At 45.6% G+C, this 23,379-nt stretch overlaps 1 protein-coding gene across 1 annotated transcript in view; it reads left to right on the forward strand.

The window, feature by feature from the left end:
* LOC121284675 (inactive dipeptidyl peptidase 10-like) overlaps window positions 1-22,859 on the forward strand; it is an 864,551-nt gene extending 841,692 nt beyond the window's left edge. Inside the window, exons 25-26 of the mRNA XM_041200234.1 lie at window positions 20,006-20,079; window positions 22,722-22,859. Coding sequence (XP_041056168.1) covers window positions 20,006-20,079; window positions 22,722-22,859 — 212 coding nt within the window. The remainder of the gene's footprint in view (window positions 1-20,005; window positions 20,080-22,721) is intronic.
* The last annotated feature ends 520 nt before the right edge of the window (window positions 22,860-23,379 follow it).

A 23,379-nucleotide genomic window follows, 5' to 3' on the forward strand; every position in this document is an offset into this window, starting at 1 on the left:
CTTATCCAAAGACGGGCTGATAGAGCAAAGCATCCCTGGAACTAGAACCTCTGACCTTCTGGTCTACGTTTCCCACCACTAGACCATTCACATTGGGTTGAATTTTACGCTGATCGGGCAGTTACGCCCCCCATTCGATTGGGCATGAAATTGGGGCAAATGCCCCAAGGTCATCCCTGCACTTGCACGATATTTCCATCTGCAGGCTTGCGCAGGTGTCGGAGTCGCACCCACCATCAATTAAAAGGTCACGTAAGGCCACTAAAAAGACAATTGACCAAGATTTCCTGTTTCCCGCGCAATTTTGCACTTGTCACATGGACAAAATGGGCAGACAGGCAGCCGACATTTTGCAAAACCTCATCCAAGGGTGGGATAAAAAGGGTCTGCAGCATTGCCAGTGTGAGTAGTGAGGAATTTTGGAGATAGTTTGATGCTGGTTGCTTATTAGTACTTGGCAACTTCTTCTGTGTTCGGGGCTTCATTGTTAGCATTTCCAGGCTGCATGTGAGGACTGATTGGTGTCTCCAAGGATTTTCACCATATGGACCCTTCCAGACACCAAACAGCCTTCTGTTACCCTGGTAATGGGGATTGTGGTCTCCACTGGAGACACCTCCTCCGAGAAGAAAGAGAGGCACAGAAGGGAAACGAGGCCAGGTGTTCCTATGAGACTTCCAGTGGAGCAACCTGTGGGAGGAGAGGCTGAGGCAGAGGGGGCACAGGCCCACCTGGCAGTCCAAGGTGGAAGGGGCCGCAGGAGACGCCACTATCCTGCTGCCAAGGTTTACAGGCAGCAATGCAGCTACCTCAATATATCCGAGGTTCAATGCCAAAGGAGGCTCCACCTCTCGAGGGAGACTGTGACCTCCATTTGTCAGATTATTGGGCTTGAGATTATTCCTGACTGTGTGAGTGGACATCCCATCCTAGTGGCTCTGAAGGTCACAATGATCCTCAACTTCTATGCCTCCAGTTCTTTCCAGGGGTCAGCCAGGTGCCTTTGTCAACAGGAAGAGATTCCACTCCATTAACATACAGATAGTTGGTGATCACAAGACATATATTCTGCAAGTCTGTGCAAGGTACGCTGGCAGGTCCCATGACACTTACATCCTCAGACACTCCCAGGTGCCCAAGCTCTTCAGTGGTGCAGCCCGACTGGATGGATGGCTGCTGGGTGACAAGGGCTATCCATTGAAAAGGTGGCTTATGACACTTCTCCACCACCCAGGAACAGACGTAGAGCAGCGTAATAATGGGAGTCATGCCTCCAGAAGGGCAGTGATAGAAAAGACTATAGGCCTTCTGAAGATGCACTTCTGATGCCTGGACCATTCAGGGGAAGCATTACAATACCCTCCAGAGCGGGTGTCACTGATAGTGGTTGCATGCTGCGCTCTCCACAATCTGGCTCTGGCAAGAGGATCTTGAGACACCTCCACAGGCCACAGAGGATGAATCCGGTAGTGAGTCGAAAGAGGACCACAGTGAGGAGAACACTGAGGGTGTGGAGGCAGACCTCTGTAACCTTCAGGGAGGCAGGGACACCTTGCTCCTATGCTCCTTCAGCTAGGCTGCCAAATAATCATGCCCACCTCATGCCAGGGCTTCTGCCTCCATCCAGGATGTCCGAAATGCCCCTGTCATGTGAACCCAAAGCCCATTCATTGCTTATGCAATAAAGTTTGGAGCCACTCACATCTAGCATTACATACTGGCATACCCTGCACCAAAAATAAAAGGTGAAGCATACTCAGCCCATCACACCAAAAGCAAATTTAATGTTAATGTCACATTCAAATCACATTAACATGACCATTACTGGTGTTGATGTACACATAGGTAGACATATAAACCAAACATAACTGAACAGAAGATCATCTGTGATCAGTCCCTCTTGTGCTCATGGTGCTTTAAACTTACTTTGCCAGTGCTGCGTCTTGGTGCCCCCACTCCCCTGCCTTGCTACCAGCGGCATTGGAGACAGCCTGCTGACTCTGGTGACTTGTTGGCCTTGATGACCTTGGCAGTCGTCCTCTGGCCAGTGCAGCCTGTGCTGGCCCTGTTCAGGATGGAGCAGACAGTGCCACAGCTGGCATCTCCCCAATCATCGCAGCCTCATCAGATGCCGTGATCGCTGAAGAGGGACGGAGGACCTACTGCCCGTCATCCAGAGCTCCCTGAAAAGAGCCCGCAAAGATGACAAGCAGCTCGTGAGCCAACATGAGGTTGCTCTGGACCTCCCTGCTCACCATTGATGGACCAGCACCTAACTGGGATACTGGGTTCCTCACCCATCTCCCATACATGCACTGACCACCTGAAGTCATTGCCTGTGTGAGTGCTTGCAGGTCCAAGTGCAACCCTAGGAACCCCTGATTCTGTCCCTGGAGCTGCCTCTCCATGAGAATTGCCACTCTCTCAATGGAGGAGGCAGTGCGCTCAGCCATGAGGGTCAACGCAGTGCTTATGCTCCACATGGATTCCTTCTCAACAGAGACAATGGTACGCATACCCTCATGGATCCTGCACATTCCACTAGACATCCAGCATCTGCTGCCTAATGGATAGCTTCAGAGGCTCATCATCTGCCTTTGACCCAGAAAGCAGGCGTGACACCGGTGCAGATAAAGCCTGGCTGTCCTCTGGTGGCATGGGTGGCCCTACTGGGTCCTGAGAAAGAGAATGTGCTGACGAATCTAAGGGAGAACAGGTCGTCATTAGTTAAAGTCATCACTCTGTCATTGTTTCACCAGGGTGCCTGGCATGCACAATGGAGATCCACATCACAGTGCCATCATCTTTCAATGATCAATGGGGACTCCAGGTGTGAGGCTCCCATCAATTAAGAGACTACACTAGAATAGCTGCACAAGTCAAAACTTTAACCTTTGTACAGTGCGCTTTTATCTTCATTTGGCACTCTTGCCTGTCCATGACTGGTTGCACGGGGAGCGTGCCGGCACTCCACCTCTATCGTGTCCTGCTCAAACCTGGTCAGCAGCAGCAGCTTGGGTGGGTCTGCACCCGACCTCTCCAACTGGTTATGGTTTGTCTTCTGAAAGGACAGAGGAGCATTGATTAGTCCACTCTCTACCTGCAGCGCCATTGCAGCCTGGCTGACCCCACCTGAGGAACGCCTTGCAGGGCACATCCATGTCATGGCCCTTGAGTCTCAAGGCAATCAATCCCAACTGCCAGAGCTCACCCCTTTAGCCAGCTCTGGCATCATTGACAGTTGGCACTCAGGCTCTAACACTCCTGAGCTCCATGGGGGGACACTTGCCATACTGATCTATGCCAATATGATATTCACCCTTCCTGAGTGCAGCAGGTCATTGAACCTCTTGCGGCACTGCTCCCATGTGCACAACACAACATCATGGCTCTGACCTGCACTGCCACCTCCTCCCAAGCTCTTTTTGTTAGTTGCGGTGGCCTCCTCCTTCCATCCTGGACACAAGAGTGTCCCTCCTGGCAGCCATCTCCTCCAAGAGGACCACGAAGCACTCATCCAAAAAGCGACTGCCGATTGCCCACCCCACCTTCCCTCCCACCTGGCATCTCCAGCCACTGCCGAGGCCATAGGTATCATCTCTGCAACGCAGATTGTGTGCTTCAAGGGGTTGCTTGTGCTGTTTTTAAACTGGCCGCCAGGTCACCATTGGACCCAGTGGCCAACGGGTCTCCACCCCTGCCTGGCCCTTCCTGACCAGTGGGAAACCGCATTTCACACTGGGTGGGCCTTAATTGGCCGATCACAATCAGGGACCGGTTTCTCAGCCGCTCCCTGGCTCACCGATCGCATCCATCCACGGAGCTGAAAATTCAGCCCATTGACTATTCTTAAGTGACAATCTCTTAGGTGGATGCAAATTTATATTTGATCATGGATGAAATCCTAGCACTTGACAATTTCACTTACTGAGACATAATTGATATAATTGCCTTTGAAGATTTGAAAGCATTAATGTAAACTCAATACTTAACTATATACTTAATAACTTAAGTTAATAATAACTTAATAACTTAACTTAATAACTTAACTACATACAGTCAGTGTTGTTGAAAATAAAAGATTTCATGGGTTTCCCCTTATTATCTTACTGCTTGTGCATTTTAAATAAGGTAAATAACACTTAAGTGAAACTTGCATTTATGTCGTCCTTTTCATCAACAGGAAGGCATCTGAGTTCTTTAAATAAGAAAGAAAGGGATCAAATAGACATCAAGTTTAGGGAAAGGGGAGGGAAATTAAGAGGTTAGAATGTGCTTACTGGAAATACAATTGAACAAGAAGGCTTGAAGGAGAATTTTGAAAGCACAGCAGGAGAAAGCAAAGCAGAGGGAACAGGGTTGACAATTCTAGAGGGCAGGAGTATGGAGGATGAACAAGAAGCCAGCAATGGTGAAGCAAAGAGAATGAGGAACTGAAAGAATGATGTTAAAAGAATAAAGTGTATAGGCAAGAACATAAAGCAGGAGAATATCATTAAAGTTAAATGTGAGTCTCCAATTTTGCAAGAGGCCAATTCTGTGAGACACTGACATGGGGCCAAATTTTACGGGGTACTGCTGTCCTCGCACCTCACCACCTTCCCCCCCAACTTCCACCCACCCTTCCCCTGGCTAAAAAGTTTGGCAGGTGTTAGGAAATAGAGATAGTTCAAGTAAGTTATATTTGTATTTTTTGAGTGTTAGGAATGGGTTTTAGCTTTAAAGTTTAAGTTTGATTTGTATTGTTGTATCTGTGTTAAGAAAAGGCCAAATTGAGTTTTAGTTTCACTTTAAAAGGTGCCTGTATTTCTAATGAGAGTTTTACGACTGTTGCAGTTAAGTTAAATTAACGGCCAGCCAGTGTAAAAAGTACGTTGCAGCGTCCAGAGCTGCCTCAGGGATCTGAAGAATTTTGAAAATGAAAAATAAAGAAGTTAAAATTGTTAATAACATGTCCCCTCATGTGACTCTGTCACATGAGCAAGGCCATGTTAGAAATTAGTTTGAATTTTTTTTTAAATTACTGATTAATAACCCTGACAATAATTTTCAGTACCTCTCTGGCCACAGGAGAGGTGCCAGAGGACTGGAGGACAGCCAATGTGGTACTGTTATTCAAGAAGGGAGGAAGGAATAAACCAGGGAGCTACAGGCCAACCTGTCTAACCTCAGTGGTGGGGACACTATTGGAAGCAATTCTGAGGGACAGAATTAATCTACACTTGGAGAGGCAGGGATTAATCAAGGACAGTCAGCATGGTTTTGTTAAGGGGAGGATCATGTCTGACTAATTTGATTGAATTTTTCGAAGAGGTGACCAGGTGTGTAGATGAGGGCAATGCATTTAACATAGTCAACTTGGACTTCAACAAGGCTTTTGATAAGTTCCCGCATGGGAGACTGATAACGAAGATAAGAGCCCATGGGGTCCAAGGCAAGTTGGCAAATTGGATCCAGAATTGGCTGAGTGGCAGGGAGCAGAGGGTGATAGTCGAGGGGTGTTTTTGTGACTGGTGCCTGTGTCCAGTGGGGTTCCTTGTTGGGTCCCTTGCTGTTTGTGGTTTATATAAATGATTTAGACTTGAATGTAGGAGGGTTGATCAGCAAGTTCACGGATGACACAAAATTGGTGGGATGGTAAATAGCGGGCTGGTCAGATGGGCTGATCAGTGGCAAATGGAATTTAATCTGGATAAATGTGAAGTGATGCACTTGGGCAGGACAAACAAGGCACAGGAATACACGATGAATGGTAGGACCCTGGGAAGTACCAAGGATTCAAGGGACCTTGGTGTACATGTCCACTGGTCCCTTAAGATAGCGGGACAGGTAGATAAGGTGGTGAAGGCATATGGGATACTTGCCTTTATTAGCTGAGGCATAGAATATAAGAGCAGGGAGGTTATGCTGGAACTGTATAAAATGCTGGTTAGGCCACAGCTAGAGTATTGCATGCTGTTCTGGAATCTGCATTATAGGAAGGATGTGATTGCACTAGAGACAGCGCAGAGGAGATTTACCAGGGTGTTGCCTGGGTTGCAGAGTTTTAGTTATGAGGAGAGATTTGATAGACTGGGGTTATTTTCCCTGGAACAGAGGAGATTGAGGGGGGGACATGATTGAGGTCTATAAAATTATGAGCAGCATAGATAGGGTAAACAGGAAGGAACTTTTCCCCTTGGTGGAGGGATCAATAACCAGGGGGCATAGATTTAAGGTAAGGGGAAGGAGGTTTAGAGGGAATGTGAGGAAGAATTTTTTCACCCAGAGGGTGGTGGGAATCTGGAACTCACTGTCTGAAAGGGTGGTAGAGACAGAAATCCTCATATCATTTAAGAAATATTTGGATGTGCACTTGCGGTGCCATGGCATACAAGGCTATGGGCCTAGTGCTGGAAAATGGGATTAGAATAGTTGGGTACTTGTTTGACCAGCACAGACTTGATGGGCTGAAGGGCCTTCTTCTCTGCTGCAGACCTCTGTGACTCTATGATCAAAACCTCACCCCGCCGGTGGATGAGGTTTCGCAAAAAATCCAACGGCCACTTGGCCTTTTCACCTGCCCGCCAATCATAAGGTTGGACGGGCAACAAAAATTTTCACTTAATTAAATCTTTAATGGTCTTAATAGGCCTGTTAATTGCATTAGTGCACGATGATGTCAGGATGTTCGCCCAACGTCATCGCACATCATTTTACGTTCGTCTGGGTCGGGCACACGCCTACCTGACAAGTGCAATATTCTGCCCAAAGAAAAGACCCCAAAATCCAGGGCAGTGCAACAGGACAAGTCCCAAGAAGACCTTCTAGTCAAAGGGAAGGACAAGGAACCTGGAAAAGGTCCTGTTAAATGAAATTAAGAGTGAGGGATAGAGAGAAAGGTTCCAAGCTTCAGATTTAAAGAGACAAAAGCTGCAGAAAGTAGATTTAAAGTGAAAACATCTTGCAAGAGGCCAGAACGTCCAAAGAGATGGCTGAATGTCTGTAACTCTTTGCTATGGGCATGTGAAGCAGTGGTGTACTGATGACAGCTTAGTCCATGAGAGGGAGTGCATGGAAGAAAGCGTGAATGCACGTGGTGACCCAGGGAAGAGGAACATCACAAGGAGAGTTCTAAACTCTGGAGGTGAACCTTGCGAAAGACATCAGAAAGAAAGTGTCAGTTTGGAGGAAGATTCCAAAGTGAGCTCTTGGAGAGTAGAGATTGGAAACCCTTATGTGAAAGATGGAGTTCAGTGAGACCGGTTGGCTTACAGTGTGACAAACATCTGGGAGGGGCGGCGGGGGTGGGAGTTGATGAGAGATCCATAGCACCTGATGGAGGTGGCATCTATTGCTTGATTTCAGAATGTGGTGAGTCTGACCACAGGTCACAGTTGGTTTACATGGACTATGTACTTGCTGTGAACATTAACGTATAAAATGGCTTTGTAATCTGTGTTACCCTTACAAATCTGTGTATATCTATAAAAGGTATAGCTGCATGTGAAGGAGTATTGCAATATAGTTCATCTTTTGTTAAATAAATGTTTTATTCTTTTGTTAAAAGTTCATTAGCTGACTCCACTGACTTTGTTCAATAGCCACTCTCCATGTATCTAAAGAAACAAATGAAAGTTAGGATCTATCAAGCTGGGTTCCACTCTGGGATTAGGCTTGTCCAGTGGTAATCTCAGCTGTGGATTGTAACACAGGGGCAGCCTGGCCAGCAGGACAATGGCTGCCCTGCTGTCATTGTACACCAATTTGCCAATTAAGAGAGGTGAGGAAGGATTTTCACTCCTGACCAATCAGAGGCCGGTAGGTCTCCAGTAGTGGCAGCGCCACCGGGAGCAGTGAGCACTGCCAATACTACAACAAGGCTGAGAGAAGCAAGGTGTGCTGGATCCAGCCCAGCAGTTGAGCCAGGGGTCTTCCTGAGTGCCAAGTTGGCAGGTCCCAGCTAGAGGGGTTGGAGGAAAGGCCATGGTGGCGGGAAACTAGGATATGTTATACCTATTGGGGGGGGGGGGTCCTCCAGTGGGCTCTAGAGGCCATAAGACCATAAGACATAGGAGCAGAAATTAGGCCATTCGGCCCATCGAGTCTGCCCCACCATTCAATCATGGCTGATAAGTTTCTCAACCCCATTCTCCCGCCTTCTCCCCATAACCTTTGATCCCCTTACCAATCAAGAACCTATCTATCTCAGTCTTAAATACACTCAATGACCTGGCCTCCACAACCTTCTGTGGCAATGGATTCCATAGATTCACCACTCTCTGGCTAAAGAAGTTTCTCCTCATCTCTGTTCTAATAGGTCTTCCCTATTCTCTGAGGCTGTGCCCTAGGCCGTTAAGGAGGGATCCCTCCCCATTGGGCACAAGCCTGTGCAGATATACCTGCCAGGCTGGGCATTTGGTGTAGGACTCTCCCTCCACTGGCTAAATCCCAGCAGTGGCACAAGGCCCTTAAGTGGGAAGTAATTGCCCACTTAAGGGCCTCAGTTGGTACCACCCCGTTGGTGGTAAAATTGCAGTGGGGACAGGTGAAGGTGGTTAAGCGGCAGGCAGGCTGCCCACTGGATTTTACATGTCCCTGCCTTCAAACCCGCCAGCAGGATAGCGTAAAATCCACCCCTGGCAAGTTTTTGATCAGAGAAAATTGGAATGTTAGTTTGGTATGAAAAAGAGTTGGTAGCAGCTGCTGTTTTGAAAGTTAGTGTTTCTTTATCTGCAGATTTCTGTAGTAATTTGGAGGTTCAGTCAGCACTTTGTTGTAAGCTTTACTAAGTTTTGCACAAAATAATAGCCCAGATTTTCCTGTCTCAATAGTGGGGAACGTGACGTATGTGCCGCTATTGAGAGCCGCAATGAAATCAGAAGTTCCTGGGAGCTGTCTTATGCTGGAACCCCAAACTTTGGGAATGCCCGAACTGGCTCCGGAATAGGAACAGCCCTTTAAATCAGGAGGAGTGCCTTACAACTTCTCTCAAACCCCTGCCTCCTATCCCCTTGCCCCAGCCCACACCCCTGACTCACTCGACTACCCACACTCCCAACTCACCCTTCTCATCCACATTCCTGGCTCACCCCGGATTCTGTCAACCCCCCACTCCCCCCCACACCCCTGGCTCACCCTGGATTCTGTCACCCCTTCCCCCACACCCCTAGCTCACCCTGGATTCTGTCACCCCTTCCCCGACACCCCTGGCTCACCCTGGATTCTGTCATGTCCCCCCCTCCACTATACCCCTGGCTCACCCCAGATTCTGTCACCCCTTCCCCCACACCCCTTGCTCACCCTGGATTCTGTCATGCCCCCCCCCTCCATTATACCCCTGGCTCACCCTGGATTCTGTCATGCTACCCCCACCCCACACCCCTGGCTCGCCCATTTTTTATCAGTGAGGTTCTGTGTTTAAGAAGGGCTAAATTAATATCTTCATTCCTTTTCATCAATTCCTTGATTATTCAGACTCCTCTTTCTACTTCTCCATTCGACTGAGGTTATCTAGACAAGCTAGTCACATGCATGAAACCATATTCTTGTGCGAGGTTGTCAAACAGATCATTAGCAAGCTGAGGTATGTCGTCTGACACCCCAATGTCAGGGACGCCATGTGTCATAAAAATTCTTCCTAGTGATGTACTGACTGGTGCTATGCAGTCTACTCACTTCAAACCCTCTAGAGTAGTGGCCAATGACGATGATGAAAACTTTGCCTTCAAACTCAAATAAATCCAAACCCTGGTGCTGCCATGTCCTCAAAGACAAAGTGGTGGGTGCCGGTAGTTCACTCTGCTTTTAGCAATCCAATGAGCGCACAAGGCAATTTGTGATTAACTTTTCAATGGAATGACTGATGCTTGGCCACCAGACTGATTGCTGGGCTCTTGCTTGGCATTTCACTATTCTCAAGTGACCTTTCTGAAGAATGTCAAATCAAAGTGTTTTAGGGATGACTAGTCTGTCATTAAAATCTCAGAAATTACCAATGATCATGAGGTGTTTTCATTGTTCAAAGTATTAGCGAAGTACTGAGTTGTTAGGAATAAAATCCAATCATACATTCCGGCACTACTCTTTTATTTTGATGCACTCGTCATCCTGCTATTGTGCTTGCTTAATCTATTGTAATCTCTCCTCAGTGGCTGGTGTTTGGTAATGAGAAAAGTATATACTTCCACTTCCTCAGTAAAATTTAAATCTTCCAGCTTGACACCTTCTACTGGTATTCTTCAAATGCATCTGCTGTCATCTGGTACTTCCCTTGAATGTACTCTGCAACTGAACCGTATCTCATGAGTCTCAGTCTAAAATGTGGAATTCTAGGTGGCACAATTTCCTTTAGGTTAAGAAGAGTAGCCAAAGGCTAGTGGTCAATTTCAATTTTAAACCTTAATCTGATGACCTAATCAGAGAATTTCTCACAGTCCCATATGGCTGCTAATGCTTCTTTCTCAATGGTTATATGCCTTTTCTCTGTGTCCATGAGAGGTCTTGAGGTGTAACAAACTGGTCTTCTTTGTCCATCTTTTTGAACTTGAAGCAGCACTGTGCCCAAGCCTGTAGATGATATGTCTGCAACTACAATTGTTGGCAACTCTGGATCGTAGTGCACTAGAATTTCTGGTGAAATTAAGAGATTTCTGATCTTGTCAAAAGCATTTTGCTGGTCCACGTTCCAGCACCACTGTTGACCCTGTCTCAACAGCTGTTGTAATGGCTCATTGATTTCTGCCAAGTTTGGTAGGAACAAGCCTATTTGATTGACCATCCCAAGGAATCTTTATAATTCTGTGATGTTTTTAGCCTGTGGGAACTCTCTAATGACCTTGGTTTTCTGCAAATTGGCCATAATTCTTGAAGCTTGCAAAATGTGGCCTAAGAATTTTATCATAGGCTTTGCAAATGCACATTTGCCATTTAATGTCAAATCTGCTCCTCATAGGACTTTGAGGACTGCTTTCACTCAATGGTCATGTTCTTCCCTCAATGAACCATATAGAAGAATGTTGTCCCTATGGCATATTATACCTTCCATGCCTTCCAGGGTCTGAGACACCTTTCTTTGGAATATCTTAGGTGCAGAAGCAATTCCAAATAATAACCTGTTAAAATAATAATCACCAAATTGGGTGATAAAAGTAGATGGCAATCTGGATTCTTTGTCCAGAGGAAGCTTCCAAAATCCACTGTTTGCACCCAATTTTGTGAAAGGGTGCTTTTTGCTAATTACTGATGGCATCAGGTGGATCTCACACTCTACTGACTTGTTTAATTGACTCAAGCCCATGCAGATTCTAATTGAGCCATTAAACTTTGGTTCTGTGACCATTCCAGGACACCACTTCATCAGTGTGGTTACTGGAGAGATGACCCTCTTGTAACGTGTTCAATCTCACTCTCAGCTTTGTCTAAGAGTAGGTGAGGGACCTTCCTCACTGTGAAGAGACATATAGGCTCAGCATCTGCCATTAGGGTTAGATGATATTCTATCTTCAACTTTCCTAAGCCTGAAAATATGGATGGAAATTCCTTTCTGAGTACGTTACTGGACTGCTTATCAGCAATTTCATCATCTTTGTAAATGAACCTCAGCTGCAAACATGCTTTTCTACTCAGTAATGATGACTCCTGGTTCTTTATCAGATACCGGGATTCCTCAATATCTTTATCCTTGCATTTTAATCTTGCCAAGTGTTAATCTATTAATTTCAATGTAGTCCTTCCTGGACCTTGCAAATGAATGGAGGATGGCTGAAAAGTTATTTTAAATCATTTAACTTCATCAGGTGATACTGAAACATTTGGTTGAGTCATAAACTTTCGTAATATTTAAGAAGTATTTAGATATTCACTTGCGTTGCCATAGCCTCTAGGGCTATGTGCCAAGTGCTGGAAAATGGGATTAGTGTAGTCAGATCTTTGTTGGCCAGCATGGACATGATGGGCTGAATGCCTCCTCCTGTGCTGCAAATGTCTATGAGTCTATCTGCCCCAGTATCTGGCTTGAATTCTGCAGAGTGAGCATCCACAGAAAATAATGCTCCAATAATTATTTTCTGTTTCATTAACTTCTCCTAAGAAGGTTACTCGTTCTTTTTTTCTGTGGCTCTTCCACATTTTGGATTTTATTTGTTTTGTTACCATTGCTTTCTTCCTATGACCTATAAGAACTTTGGATCTGCAGAGTGTTTTAAAGTGTCCGAACTTCCCACAGTTGTGGCACTCAACTCCCTGTGCTGGGCATTCTTCCCACTTGCAGAGGGCTTTCTTGCCACACCAAGAGCATCTCAAGATGGTAGTTGATGCACTTCATCTCAATTTTGCGAGCCTTTGCTTCACTGCGCTTTCAATTTTTTGTCCGACAAATTGAATGATTTCACTCATTTTTTCCAAGGGACATCACTTTCCCCACGAACAATCATCCCGTTTAGCTTCCTAAGCTTGGCCAGTCACACAATTTTTATTGCCTTTGTGAGAGTTAAATCATCCCTCATTTGCAAAAGACTTGATAGGGTTTCATCTAAGACCCTAGCTATTATACGATCATATATTAATCCATCTCTGAGGATCCCAGAGTTGCAATTCTCTGTGAGTCGCTATAGGTCGTTAGTAAATGAATCCATGCATTCACCCGGTTTTTGCTTCCTTTTATTAAATTTCGCATGCTCAATAATTAAATTTTTTGCGAGCACTGAAGTTTGAATTGAATGTCTGATAGAATTCCTCACATGAGCTCGAAACCTCATCAACACTCTCTGTTGCTGAAACATTGTTTCTATGGTCCCTACTGCATAGAGTACTGACCTGGTCCTTCTGATCTTTCTCATGCAAACCTGAAGCTGTCCTGTGTCTGGGGAATCTCTTCCTCCAACTGTCCCAGCATTAAGTCTGTTGCAAGCTTTCAGCACTTTGGAAAGATTCCGGGGGTGGCAATGTAGACTCCTGCTTACCCTAAGCTCTGGACCTGCTGCTTCAGTAGTTCAGCTTGTAGATTGTGATGTGTACTCACTGGACCCCAGGTTTGTATGTCTGCTTGCATCTGCAACACCTACAATGCTCTGTTCTCAGGTGAGTCTTCAAACGTTTTTCTTCTTGTCCTGTTTCCAAGGGTTTGTAGGTCTTTCAGGTCTACAGCCTTCTCTTTGAGTTTTTGTTGGCTCTGTCCAATGCCACCATGTTTTGTCTTTATGGGGTTTCTTTAAGATTTGCCTATTACCCTAAGAATGCTACTATAGACTGCTCCTCATAAAAAAAAATTCTTGTTTATTTACAGATCTATATACATCTCAGTACTCTACAGAACGTTGTATTTCTGCTTCCCACCAGACCTCAGTCTCTTAGTCATGGTATCATAGTTGTATCAGTAGTTACACCAGTATCAGGTGCTACTGATGTTAAGCCTTTACTCTACATGTCCCACCCTACAATTAGTGACAAAGAATCTCGTTCATTTCTGTTAAAAAAAACCTCTATAAGTACACCTGAGAACTCAGGAGCCTGTTTAGCTGCTAAGATCCCTGAAGAAATCTCACATTTACAATGCTCGCAGAAAAGTGTTGCCATTCTTTAACTGCTGCAGCCTTTTAAAAGCTGCATTCCTGTCCTTCCCAGCATAGGAAATCTATCAGGAGTGACATTATCACTTTAAATTTCAGCTGCACAACAAAGGAGAGCCCTGCATGGAAATTTGCAGTGGATTAGCAGCTGATTAAAATTGTTGCGCAATATTCCCACTCTGCTGTAAACCCATCAATTAAAGGGAATTTCTGACTTGCATGAAAATGATGTTGATTGGATTGCTTTAAAAAAAATCTTCAGACACTGCATTTTAAACTAAGCCAAATTTAGGGCATTTGAGCTATGAAGAGAAGTTTAAGCACCTCAGATTGTTTACTCTGGAGAAGAGCAGGCTCATGGAAGATGTTATTCAAGTATTCCAAATCTGCAGAAGGTAGAAAAATTGAACTCCATTAATATGCTTGTAAATTCCACAAATTCTGGAGCCAGGCAACATGGGGTTCTGCTTTTAAGAGAGAATGTGCACAAAGATTTTAGCTTTATTTAGTGAGGAGTGGACTATTCATGGAGGTAGCTAGAGTGGAAAAGGTTAAGCAAAATTTTGAATGTTAATTACATAGAATATCAAGCATAGAGGCAGGCCTGATGTTCCAATTTGTCTGTGCTGGTATTTATATTCCATGAGTTTCCTCCCATTCTATCTACCTCATCTCAGCCTTTAGTATAACTTTCTACATTTTCTCTCATGCACTCGTAAAGTTGCCTTTTGAAAATATTGAAGCTATTTACCTAAACTAATTCCTATCGGAGTGAGTTCTGTGTTCTACCCTTTTTTTTCCTTATTTCCATATTGGTCACTATCTTATATCTATGACTCTTAGCTTTGGATTCTCCCACAGGTGGAATAATCTGTCCACCTGTACACTATCCAACCCATTCCTAGTTTTAAAGATCTTTATCATATCCCCTTTTAAGTCTTCTATTTTCTCGAGAAAGCGTCCCCAATTTGTTCAATCTTTCTTGTTAACTTAATCTCTTATTTTCTGATACTATCCCTGCAAATTATTTTTGCACTTTCTCAATTCTTCTATGATCTGTTTGTATTCTGGAGAATAGAACTGCACAGTACCCTAAGGATGGCATGACTAGGGTCTTACACAGGCTTAGGATAACTTCACTACTTTTGACTTCTATACCCCTAGAAATAAATCCCAGTGCTTTGTTAGCACTTTGAATTGGATGCTAACCTGATATGCTGTTTGTAATGATTTGTTTAACTGTATCCATGGATCACTTTGCTTTTCTATCCCACTTGGTTTCTTATTTTTTAAGGTGAAAGTGATGGGCAGAATTTTGCCCTCTTTGGGCAAGCTCGGCAGGGGATGGGCAGGAGCAGTCAGGAATCCAACCACTGCCCACAATTAAGGCCCGCCCAGTGTGAAACACAGCTAGTCACTGGCCAGGAAGGGCCGAGCAGGGGCAGGGGTCTGTCGGCCACCAGGTCCAATGGCGATCTGGCGGCCTGTTTAAAAACGGTCCAGGCAGCCCCAGAAAGGCTGCCAGGGAAGGACATCTGTCTGCCGTTGCAAAGTTGGCCTTGAGTGTGGCAGTGAATGCCAGGCGGGAGAGCAGGTCGGGTGGGCACTCGGCCTCCCGTTTTCCAACGAGTGCCTTGCTGCCCTGCTGGAAGAGGTGACTGCCAGAAGGACCACCCTTGTCCCCAGAGATGGGAGGAGAAGCTCGCCGCATCTCACAAAGAGTAAGCAGCCACGATGTGGTGCGGCGCACCTGGGTGCAGTGCCAGAAGCATTTCAATGACCTGCTGTGTTCAGGAAGGGTGAGTATCATATTGGCATGGGTTAGTGTGTTCAATTGTTTTAGGCTGGCCGTCCCCCCGTGGAGCTCAGGGGTGTTAGAGTGTGAGTGCCAACTGTCAATCATGCGGGTGCTGGCCAAGGGGCTGAGCCCTGGCTGCTTTGACTGAGTGAGTGCCTTGCGGTTCGAGGGCCAGGACTTAGATCTGCCCTGCAAAGTGCTCCTTATCTGGGGTTGGCCAGGCTGCAATGGCACTACAGGTACAGAGTGGACTAATCAATGCTTTTCTGTCCTTTCAGGAGAAGACATCCCATAACAATATTGAGAGATCGCAGATTGGCAGAGGACCCTCAAACCTCCTCACCCTCTCCCGGTACGAGCAGGAGGCCTTGGAGCTCAGGAGGCGCCATGCACCGTCAAGCAGCCGCGGTGAGGCTGGGGTGTCGGATGGAAGTAAGAGTGCAGTACATTGAGGTGAGAATTTCGGCTTGTGAAACCATTCTAGTGTAGTCTCTTCATTGATGTGAGCCTTGAATCTGGAGTCCCCATTGATCATTGAAAGGCAAGTGCGGCATGATGCAGATCTCCGTTGTCTCACCAGGGTGCCTGGCATGCGCTGTGACAGTGTGATGACTTTAGCTAATGACATGTCCTCCTTCTCCTTTTTAGGTTCACCAGCAGGTGTTCGCTTTCCAGACCCTGAAGGGTCGCCCCTGACACCGGAGGACCACCATGCTCCACAAGCACCTGCGTCACACCAGCTCCCTGAACCAGGCACCAGCGCAGATACCAGCACCTCGGTGGGCATTAGTTCAGTGGCTAGTATCTCGGTGCACATTGGTGAGGGCACTTTACACTCGTTTGAACTGCAGGCGGAAGTAGAGAGTATCCAGGGTGCTGGCAGTCGGAGAACAGCTAGAGACCAGGACAATGCTCAGTCGAAGGCTGATAATGGGCCTCTGGAGTTGTCCGTTAAGCAGCAGATGCTGGACGTCCAGCGGGGTGTGCAGGAAGATCTGGCTGAGACCCAATAGGTTATGCATGCCATGGTCTCCATTGTGGAGGAGTCCCTGCAGAGTGTGAGCACTGCGTTGACCTTCACGGCCAAGCGCACTGCCTCCTCCATGGAGAGAGTGGTGACTCTCATGGAGAGGCAGCTCCAGGGACAGAATCTGGGGCCCCTGGGGTTGCGTTCGGACCTGCAAGCCCTCACACAGGTGCTGACCTCAGTTGGTCAGTGTTCATGTGTGAGATGGATGGGGCAAGCAGTATCCCAGTTAGGTGCCCGTCCATCAATGGCGAGCAGGGAGGTCCACAGCGAACTCACGTTGGCACATGAGCTGCTTGCCGTCTCTGCCAGCTCCTCTCAGGGTACTCTGGATGATGGCAGCAGCTCCTCCGCCGCTCTACCAGTGACCGTCACATCTGATGAGGCTGTGACGACTGGGGAGATGCCAGCCATGGCCCTGGCTGCTCCCTCCCAGGTGGGGCCAGCACAGACTCCACTGGCTTGAGGACGCCACCAAGGTCATCAAGGCCAAAAAGGCAGCAGAGTCAGCAGGCTGCCTCCGATGCCAGTGCCAACGAAGGGGCAGCACCTAGACGTAGCACCCGTAAACATAAGTTTAAAGTAGCTTAAGCACAAGAGGGACTGATCTCAGGTGATCTTTTGTTCCCCCATTTTTTTTCTCCTTTTAATGGTGTGACTACCAACACCGTTTTTTTTTCTGTTCAATACTATATGAGTTCCAACATAAAATTACATTTGCTTTTGTGTTATTGGCCTGAGTATGCTTCATTTATTTTGTGGGTGCAGGGTAGGCCAGTATGTAATGCTGGATGTGGGTGGGTGAACCTATATTGCACAGGCATTGGGTGTATCTTGGGGCCAAGGAAAGGGTCACTTCTGCGATCCACAATGGAGGCAGCAGCCCTGTCATGAGGTGTTAGTTCTTATTTGTCAGCCTAGCTGAAGGAGTGTTTGATCAAGGCGTTCCTGGTGTCCCTGCCCCCCTGCAGGTTACTGAGGTCTGGCTCCACACCCTCAGCATTCCCCTCACTGTGCTTCTCCTCCGACTCACTACGAGATTCATCCTCTGTGACCTGTGCAGCTGCGTCATGAACCTCTTCCTCCAGTGGGTTCCCCCCTTGCCAGTGCCAGATTGTGGAGAGCGCAGCATGCAATCACTATCAGTGACATCCATTCTGGGGAATATTGCATTGCACCCCCTGAATGGTCCAGGCATCGGAAGCATATCTTGAGAAGACCTATGATTCTCTTTACCACTGCCCTTGTGGAGGCATGGCTCTTGTTGTATCGCTGCTCCACCTTTATTCTTCGGTGGCGGAGAGGCATCATGAGTCACCTTTTCAAGGGATAGCCCTTGTCACTCAGAAACCATCCATTAGGCTGGGCTGGAAAACTGAAGAGCCTCAGTATCTGGGAGTGTCTGAGAATGTAAGAGTCATGAGAGCTGCCTGGGTACCTTGCACAGACTGACAGAATCTGCATCCTGTGGTCACACACTATCTGCACGTTCATGGAGTGGAAGCCCTTCCTGTTGACGAAGGCACCCGGCTGACCTGCTGGCGCCTTGATGGCCACAAGTGTGCAGTCGATGGCATCCTGGACGGAGGGGAACCCAACAATCACTTCAAACCCTCTGGCTTGCTCAGCCTGGCTGGCCTCGTCCGTATGGGAATGACTGAAAGTCAATACCCGCCTGAACAGAGCTTCTGTCAGCAGCTTGACGCAGCTGTGGACAGCTGATTGGGACACTCCATAAAGATCCCCCACTGACCCCTGGAAAGAGCCGGAGGCATAGAAGTCGAGGGCCACTGTGCCCTTCAGAGCCACAGGCATGGGATGCCCACCTACACAGTCGGAGCTGATCTCAGGGCTGATCCTCAGACAAATGGGGGTCACCGTCTCCTTGAGAGGCGGAGCCTCCTTTGGCATTGCACCTCGAACATATTGAGGCAGCTGCATCACCATCTGTAAACCTTGGAAGCAGGGTAGTGGCGTCTTCTGTGGCCCCTTCCACCATGGAATTCCTCCTGGCCCTGCACCTCTTGTGCCTGTGGCTCTCCTCCCACAGGCCCCTCCCCTAGGAAGCTGCATTGGGATACCTGGCCTCCTCTCCCTTCTACCCCTTTGTTCCTCCTCAGAGGAGGTGCCGCCAGCGGAGATCACAATCCCCATTTCCATGGTAAGGGAATGCTGTCTGATACTTGGAAGGATCCATGCAGTCTGAATCCTCAGGGGGCCTGGAAGACACCAATGAGTCCAGAAATGAAGTATGAAAATTCTAAAAATAGAAGCCCCAATCAGAGATTAAGCTGACAAGAATCAATAAGCCATCAGCAGCAAGTTATCTCTAAAACTCCTCACTATTCACATTGATAACACTGCTTACCCTTCTTATCCCGCCTGTGGATGAAGATTTGCAAATTGTGGCCTGCCCGCCTGCCCGTTTTGCCCATGCAATGAGCGAAAAATTTCACGGGCAATGTTAAATTGCCATCAGTTGGGCTGGCAAGGGACTTACCTGGCTCGTTAATTAATGGCGGGCGCAGCTCCAACTATCATGCGCGCCCGCCGAGCAAAATAAAGTGCAAGTGCGTGATGATGTCTGGACGCTTGCCTGACATCATCGCGTGTCATCTTACACTTGAGCAGGTCGGCCATGTGCCCACCTGCTTAGTGAAAAATTCTGCCCGATGTTTTTGTTTTCCCTACCAAAGTGAATACCCCACATTTATCTATGTTAAAGTTCAATTGCCATTTAACTACCTTGTCTACAAGTTTTCTAATTTCATCTTGATTGCTATTACATTCTTCCTCAATGTTAATCCAAATCATTAATGTAAATTATGAAGCACAATGGTGCCAATTTTTCTTGTAGTGCATTGTTTTCTATCTTCCTCTGATCCAAATAAGTAACCTTTACCACAACTCTCTGCTTTCTATTCACTTTGCTATTCATTCAGCTGACTCCATTTTCCCCAACCTTTGTCATGAGCCTACCATGTGGTACCATAATGAAGGCCCATAATAGAAAAGATGGGTGATTGAAGTGTATTTTTGAGATTGCCCAGATGGACTGCAGTTTTCTTCCAGCACCATTTCCAGTCTCCATGAAGGATGGACCAAGGTCTTGAAGTGATTGCAAAACAAGGATGAAATTGTTGAAACCAACATAAAAAACCTGTAGAGACTGGAGAGGTGGGAGTGTGTATGAATTAGAGCAGATGGGGATAGAAGCCACAGCAATGTGGATGAGTTGAAACTTGTGGATAATAATTTAAAGAGAGAGGCCAGTGATGAATTTTGAGTATTAATGAAAGATGTTTGTTTTGGTAAGAGAGCAGATATTGGCAGAGGAAACTGAATTTGGGGTAGACCAGGATGCTGATGTTCCATACTTCTTGATTCTACTTAAGAAGGTAGCTAGGTGATTGACAGACTTGTGACTTTTAATACATTTTACGAGCATTCAGTAGAATTTTGTCTATCTCGGGCTGACCTTGATAACAATAAATTTGAAACAATCAGGTGTAGAATTAATTCAAATCAATTTTGAAGTATCTTTTATTAGATTTGGTGCAATCTGCCTTGACGAACATCGAATAAAGGCCAATTTTCATTTTCAATTATCACCGTTTAACTGCTTTTTTGCAGCGAATGTACATTTTCAGCACACAGCAGAGCTGATACAACACCTGGTGAAAGCTGAAAGAAACTACAGTATACAGGTACTTAATTTATAATTAATGGATATTTGACCTGGTAGTGCAAATCTAGAGGTTGAGGTAACTGAATGAATTAATGCTTTTGAGCATTGCTTCAAAGCCCCACCATATCCCCCTTGGAACACTGGTGGTTATCCATTTCATGCCATGGTGATACTCGCACCTCATTTTGTTTCAATTCTGGAGTAAGTTCAAAATTACCTATGTTTGACAATGGTGTCAGGTTTTAAGATCTACCATGGTAATAACAGTAGATCGTACTACCTGTGATGCATCAACACTGAGTGTCAGGTAACAGTTAATCAACCCAGCCGCGTCCAGAAAGTGTTCACAGCCTTGGGCGAATGAGCACCAGGAGGAAAGTAATAGAACCCTTGAAAGAAACGCCATCAAAAGGAAGATAGACTAATCCCTGAATTAGCCAATGGTGTCCACATCCTGAAAGTGGTTACGCAGCTTCAGTACTTAACAAATCAGTGAAAGAGCACCTGAACTTTGGTGATATTTGAACGATAATGATGTCTGACAAATACTAACAGTGGAATTTGACAACCTGTATCTAGTTTCCAGTGGTTAGAAACTAGAGCACAAAGCATCTCTCATAATTTACTGCTATTTTAGTTTTTTTTTTAAAGATGTAATCAGACCAGATTACAAGAAGCCTGAAATATTAAACTGGTCCAAAAAGGTGCACTCTTTTTTGTTTTGATTGAAACTTCAGGGATTGAAATTTTTCCCCTTAGCAGAGATGTCAATAACCAGGGGGTATAGATTTAAGGTAAGGGGCAGGAGGTTTAGAGGGGATTTGAGGAAAAATGTTTTCACCCAGAGGATGGTTGAAACCTGGAACATACCGCCTGAGGGGGTGGTAGAGGCAGGAACCCTCACAACATTTATATGAGCATTTGAAACGCTATAGCGTACAGGGTTATGGACCAAGTGCTGGAAAATGGGATTAGAATAGATAGGTGCTTGATAGCCAGCACGGACACGATGGGCCGAAGAGCCTGTTTCTGTGCTGTATAATTCTATGATTCTATTAAACAAATGCAGAAAGAACTCTGCTATCTATGCTATCTCATAAATGTTTAATTGATGTAATATTTGATAAAACAATGTGGTGAATTTTACATTTTACGTTGAGGTGCGAATTGCTGACCTGGAAGTGCACGGTCCACCACTCCCCGCCCTGTCCTTTATAGACGCTGAATAAACTCTGTTGTGACCAATTAGCAGCCACTCAGCAGGATACCAGCCAATTATAGCTGCATAGAGCTTGTTTCCTGACCACAAACCTGTCCCCTTGCTCCCTCCCAAGCTTGCAGTTAGTACAACCGTTTCTCTTGCCTGTTTTTAAATGCTGAACCATCGTGACTTGAGTTAATATAACAAGTAATGTATTGTTGAATTTTTGTTGCGACTACATTTACATTGTAGTATGAACACCCTGTTGTGTGCATTCTGAGAAGTGCACTGCAGGCCAGTACATCACGTGGCAGAAGGCATAGGGAGGCAGTGGTGTAGTGGACTTGTCACTGTACTGGTAATCCAGAGACCCAGTAATCCTCTGGCGATCAAATCCCACCACCGCAGATGGTAGAATTTGAATCCAACAAAAAACTGGAATTAAAAAAGTCTAATCATGACTGAGACCATTGCTGATTGTCATAAAAACTCATCTGGTTCGCTAATGTCCATTAGGGAAGGAAATCAGCCTGATCTGGCTGACATGTGACCCCAGAGCCATAGCAGAGTAGTTGACTTTTAAATGCCCCCTGAACAAGGGCAATTGGGATGGGCAATAAGTGCTGGCTGAGCCAGTGATGTGCACATCCCATGAACGAATAAGAAAAAGGTGGTGGTCACAGCTAGAATTGTAAAGTCCCCCGGCTCTCAGAATCAGTCTTTATTAATCATTTTGAAGGCACAAAAATACTTTAAAGATCATACATACCAATTTCCCCAGCATAACCTTCTGGTACATTCAACCATGGTCCCCATTGGCAGGCCTTGTCTGCCATCCTTGGGCTGCCTGATCATTGCTGCCGTTAAACACCTTTTGATCCAACGCCCGAAAAATCCAACAGGCAATGTAAAACTGCAGGCACTTGGGTTGTAATTAGCTTTTAATTAGCTTTTTTAAAAATGGCGGGCAGGCTGCCAATTTCAACACCGGCCTGATTTCCATATTATCGGAGACCAGCGTGGTAACGCCGAGTTGGCGACCCGACACCATCACGCTGGATTTTATGTTAGCACAGAGGCAGCACGCCCAATTTCCAAACGATAACTTCACCCCCTTTGGACTGGCAGAAAGAACAACATTCTCAGTTCTCACCTTGCGTGGAGCACAAAATGGGTTCCATTGAATAGTTTTTAAAAGGGAATGCAATTCTTATATGCTGGCTGATGATAATAAAGCCTTTTGTAAATCAGCAACTGCTGTTACCACTGAGTGTCATTTATGTAATTATGATATATCTGAAATGTGTTAAACTGACATACGATTGTCTAAATAAGTACCAATAATTGGAATGCCCATAACTGTCAGTTCAAATATATTGTTATGGTTAAAGTTGACTAATATGTACTTATTAGCATTTCATCACATGTCTCACTAACCTTTTATTTTGTTGATGAGACAGATTTACCCAGATGAAGGCCATTTTATTACAGCTGAAAAAAGCAAGCGACATATGTACAGTGCTATCCTCAACTTTTTCAGAGAGTGCCTCAAGCAAGAAATGCCTATATTACAGAAAGAACCAGAGGAGGATGAATAGAATCGGGAACCATTTAAAATAAAAGAAAAAAGAAAGAAAACTCAGAATACCTTGATAAAGACAAAGCTAATAGTCCAGAACTCTCAGAACCCAGCATTAAATACCACTGTTGTGGAAGTACAGAAGTACCAGGGCAGCTGCAAGAAATCTACAGGAACAGCACATTAGCGATTATGAATTTGATGACTGGCAAAAAGGACTTGAAATTCATGTGCCAGGTCCAAGATTATTTTCAAAGGAACAGTAAACTGTTTTGGGAGTATATCGACCTGTTAGTACACTTAAAAAAATCAGAATTCCAATTGTGCATTTGTCATCCACAGCTTTATGCATGTGTTTCATTTAGCTCCACTGCTATATATGTTAATACTTGATGAGATGGTAACAGACATTTAAAGTGCACACATTTATTTTCTTTTTACTTTTGTATTTTCACTTGCACAAAGGTGATGGCATATATATATTATGATGTACATCCTTTATGTCAGAAATCAGGCACTGTAGTTTGCAAATTTAAAAT

This window comes from Carcharodon carcharias, chromosome 12, assembly GCF_017639515.1.
Source record: "Carcharodon carcharias isolate sCarCar2 chromosome 12, sCarCar2.pri, whole genome shotgun sequence".
Classification (NCBI taxonomy): Eukaryota; Metazoa; Chordata; class Chondrichthyes; order Lamniformes; family Lamnidae; genus Carcharodon; species Carcharodon carcharias.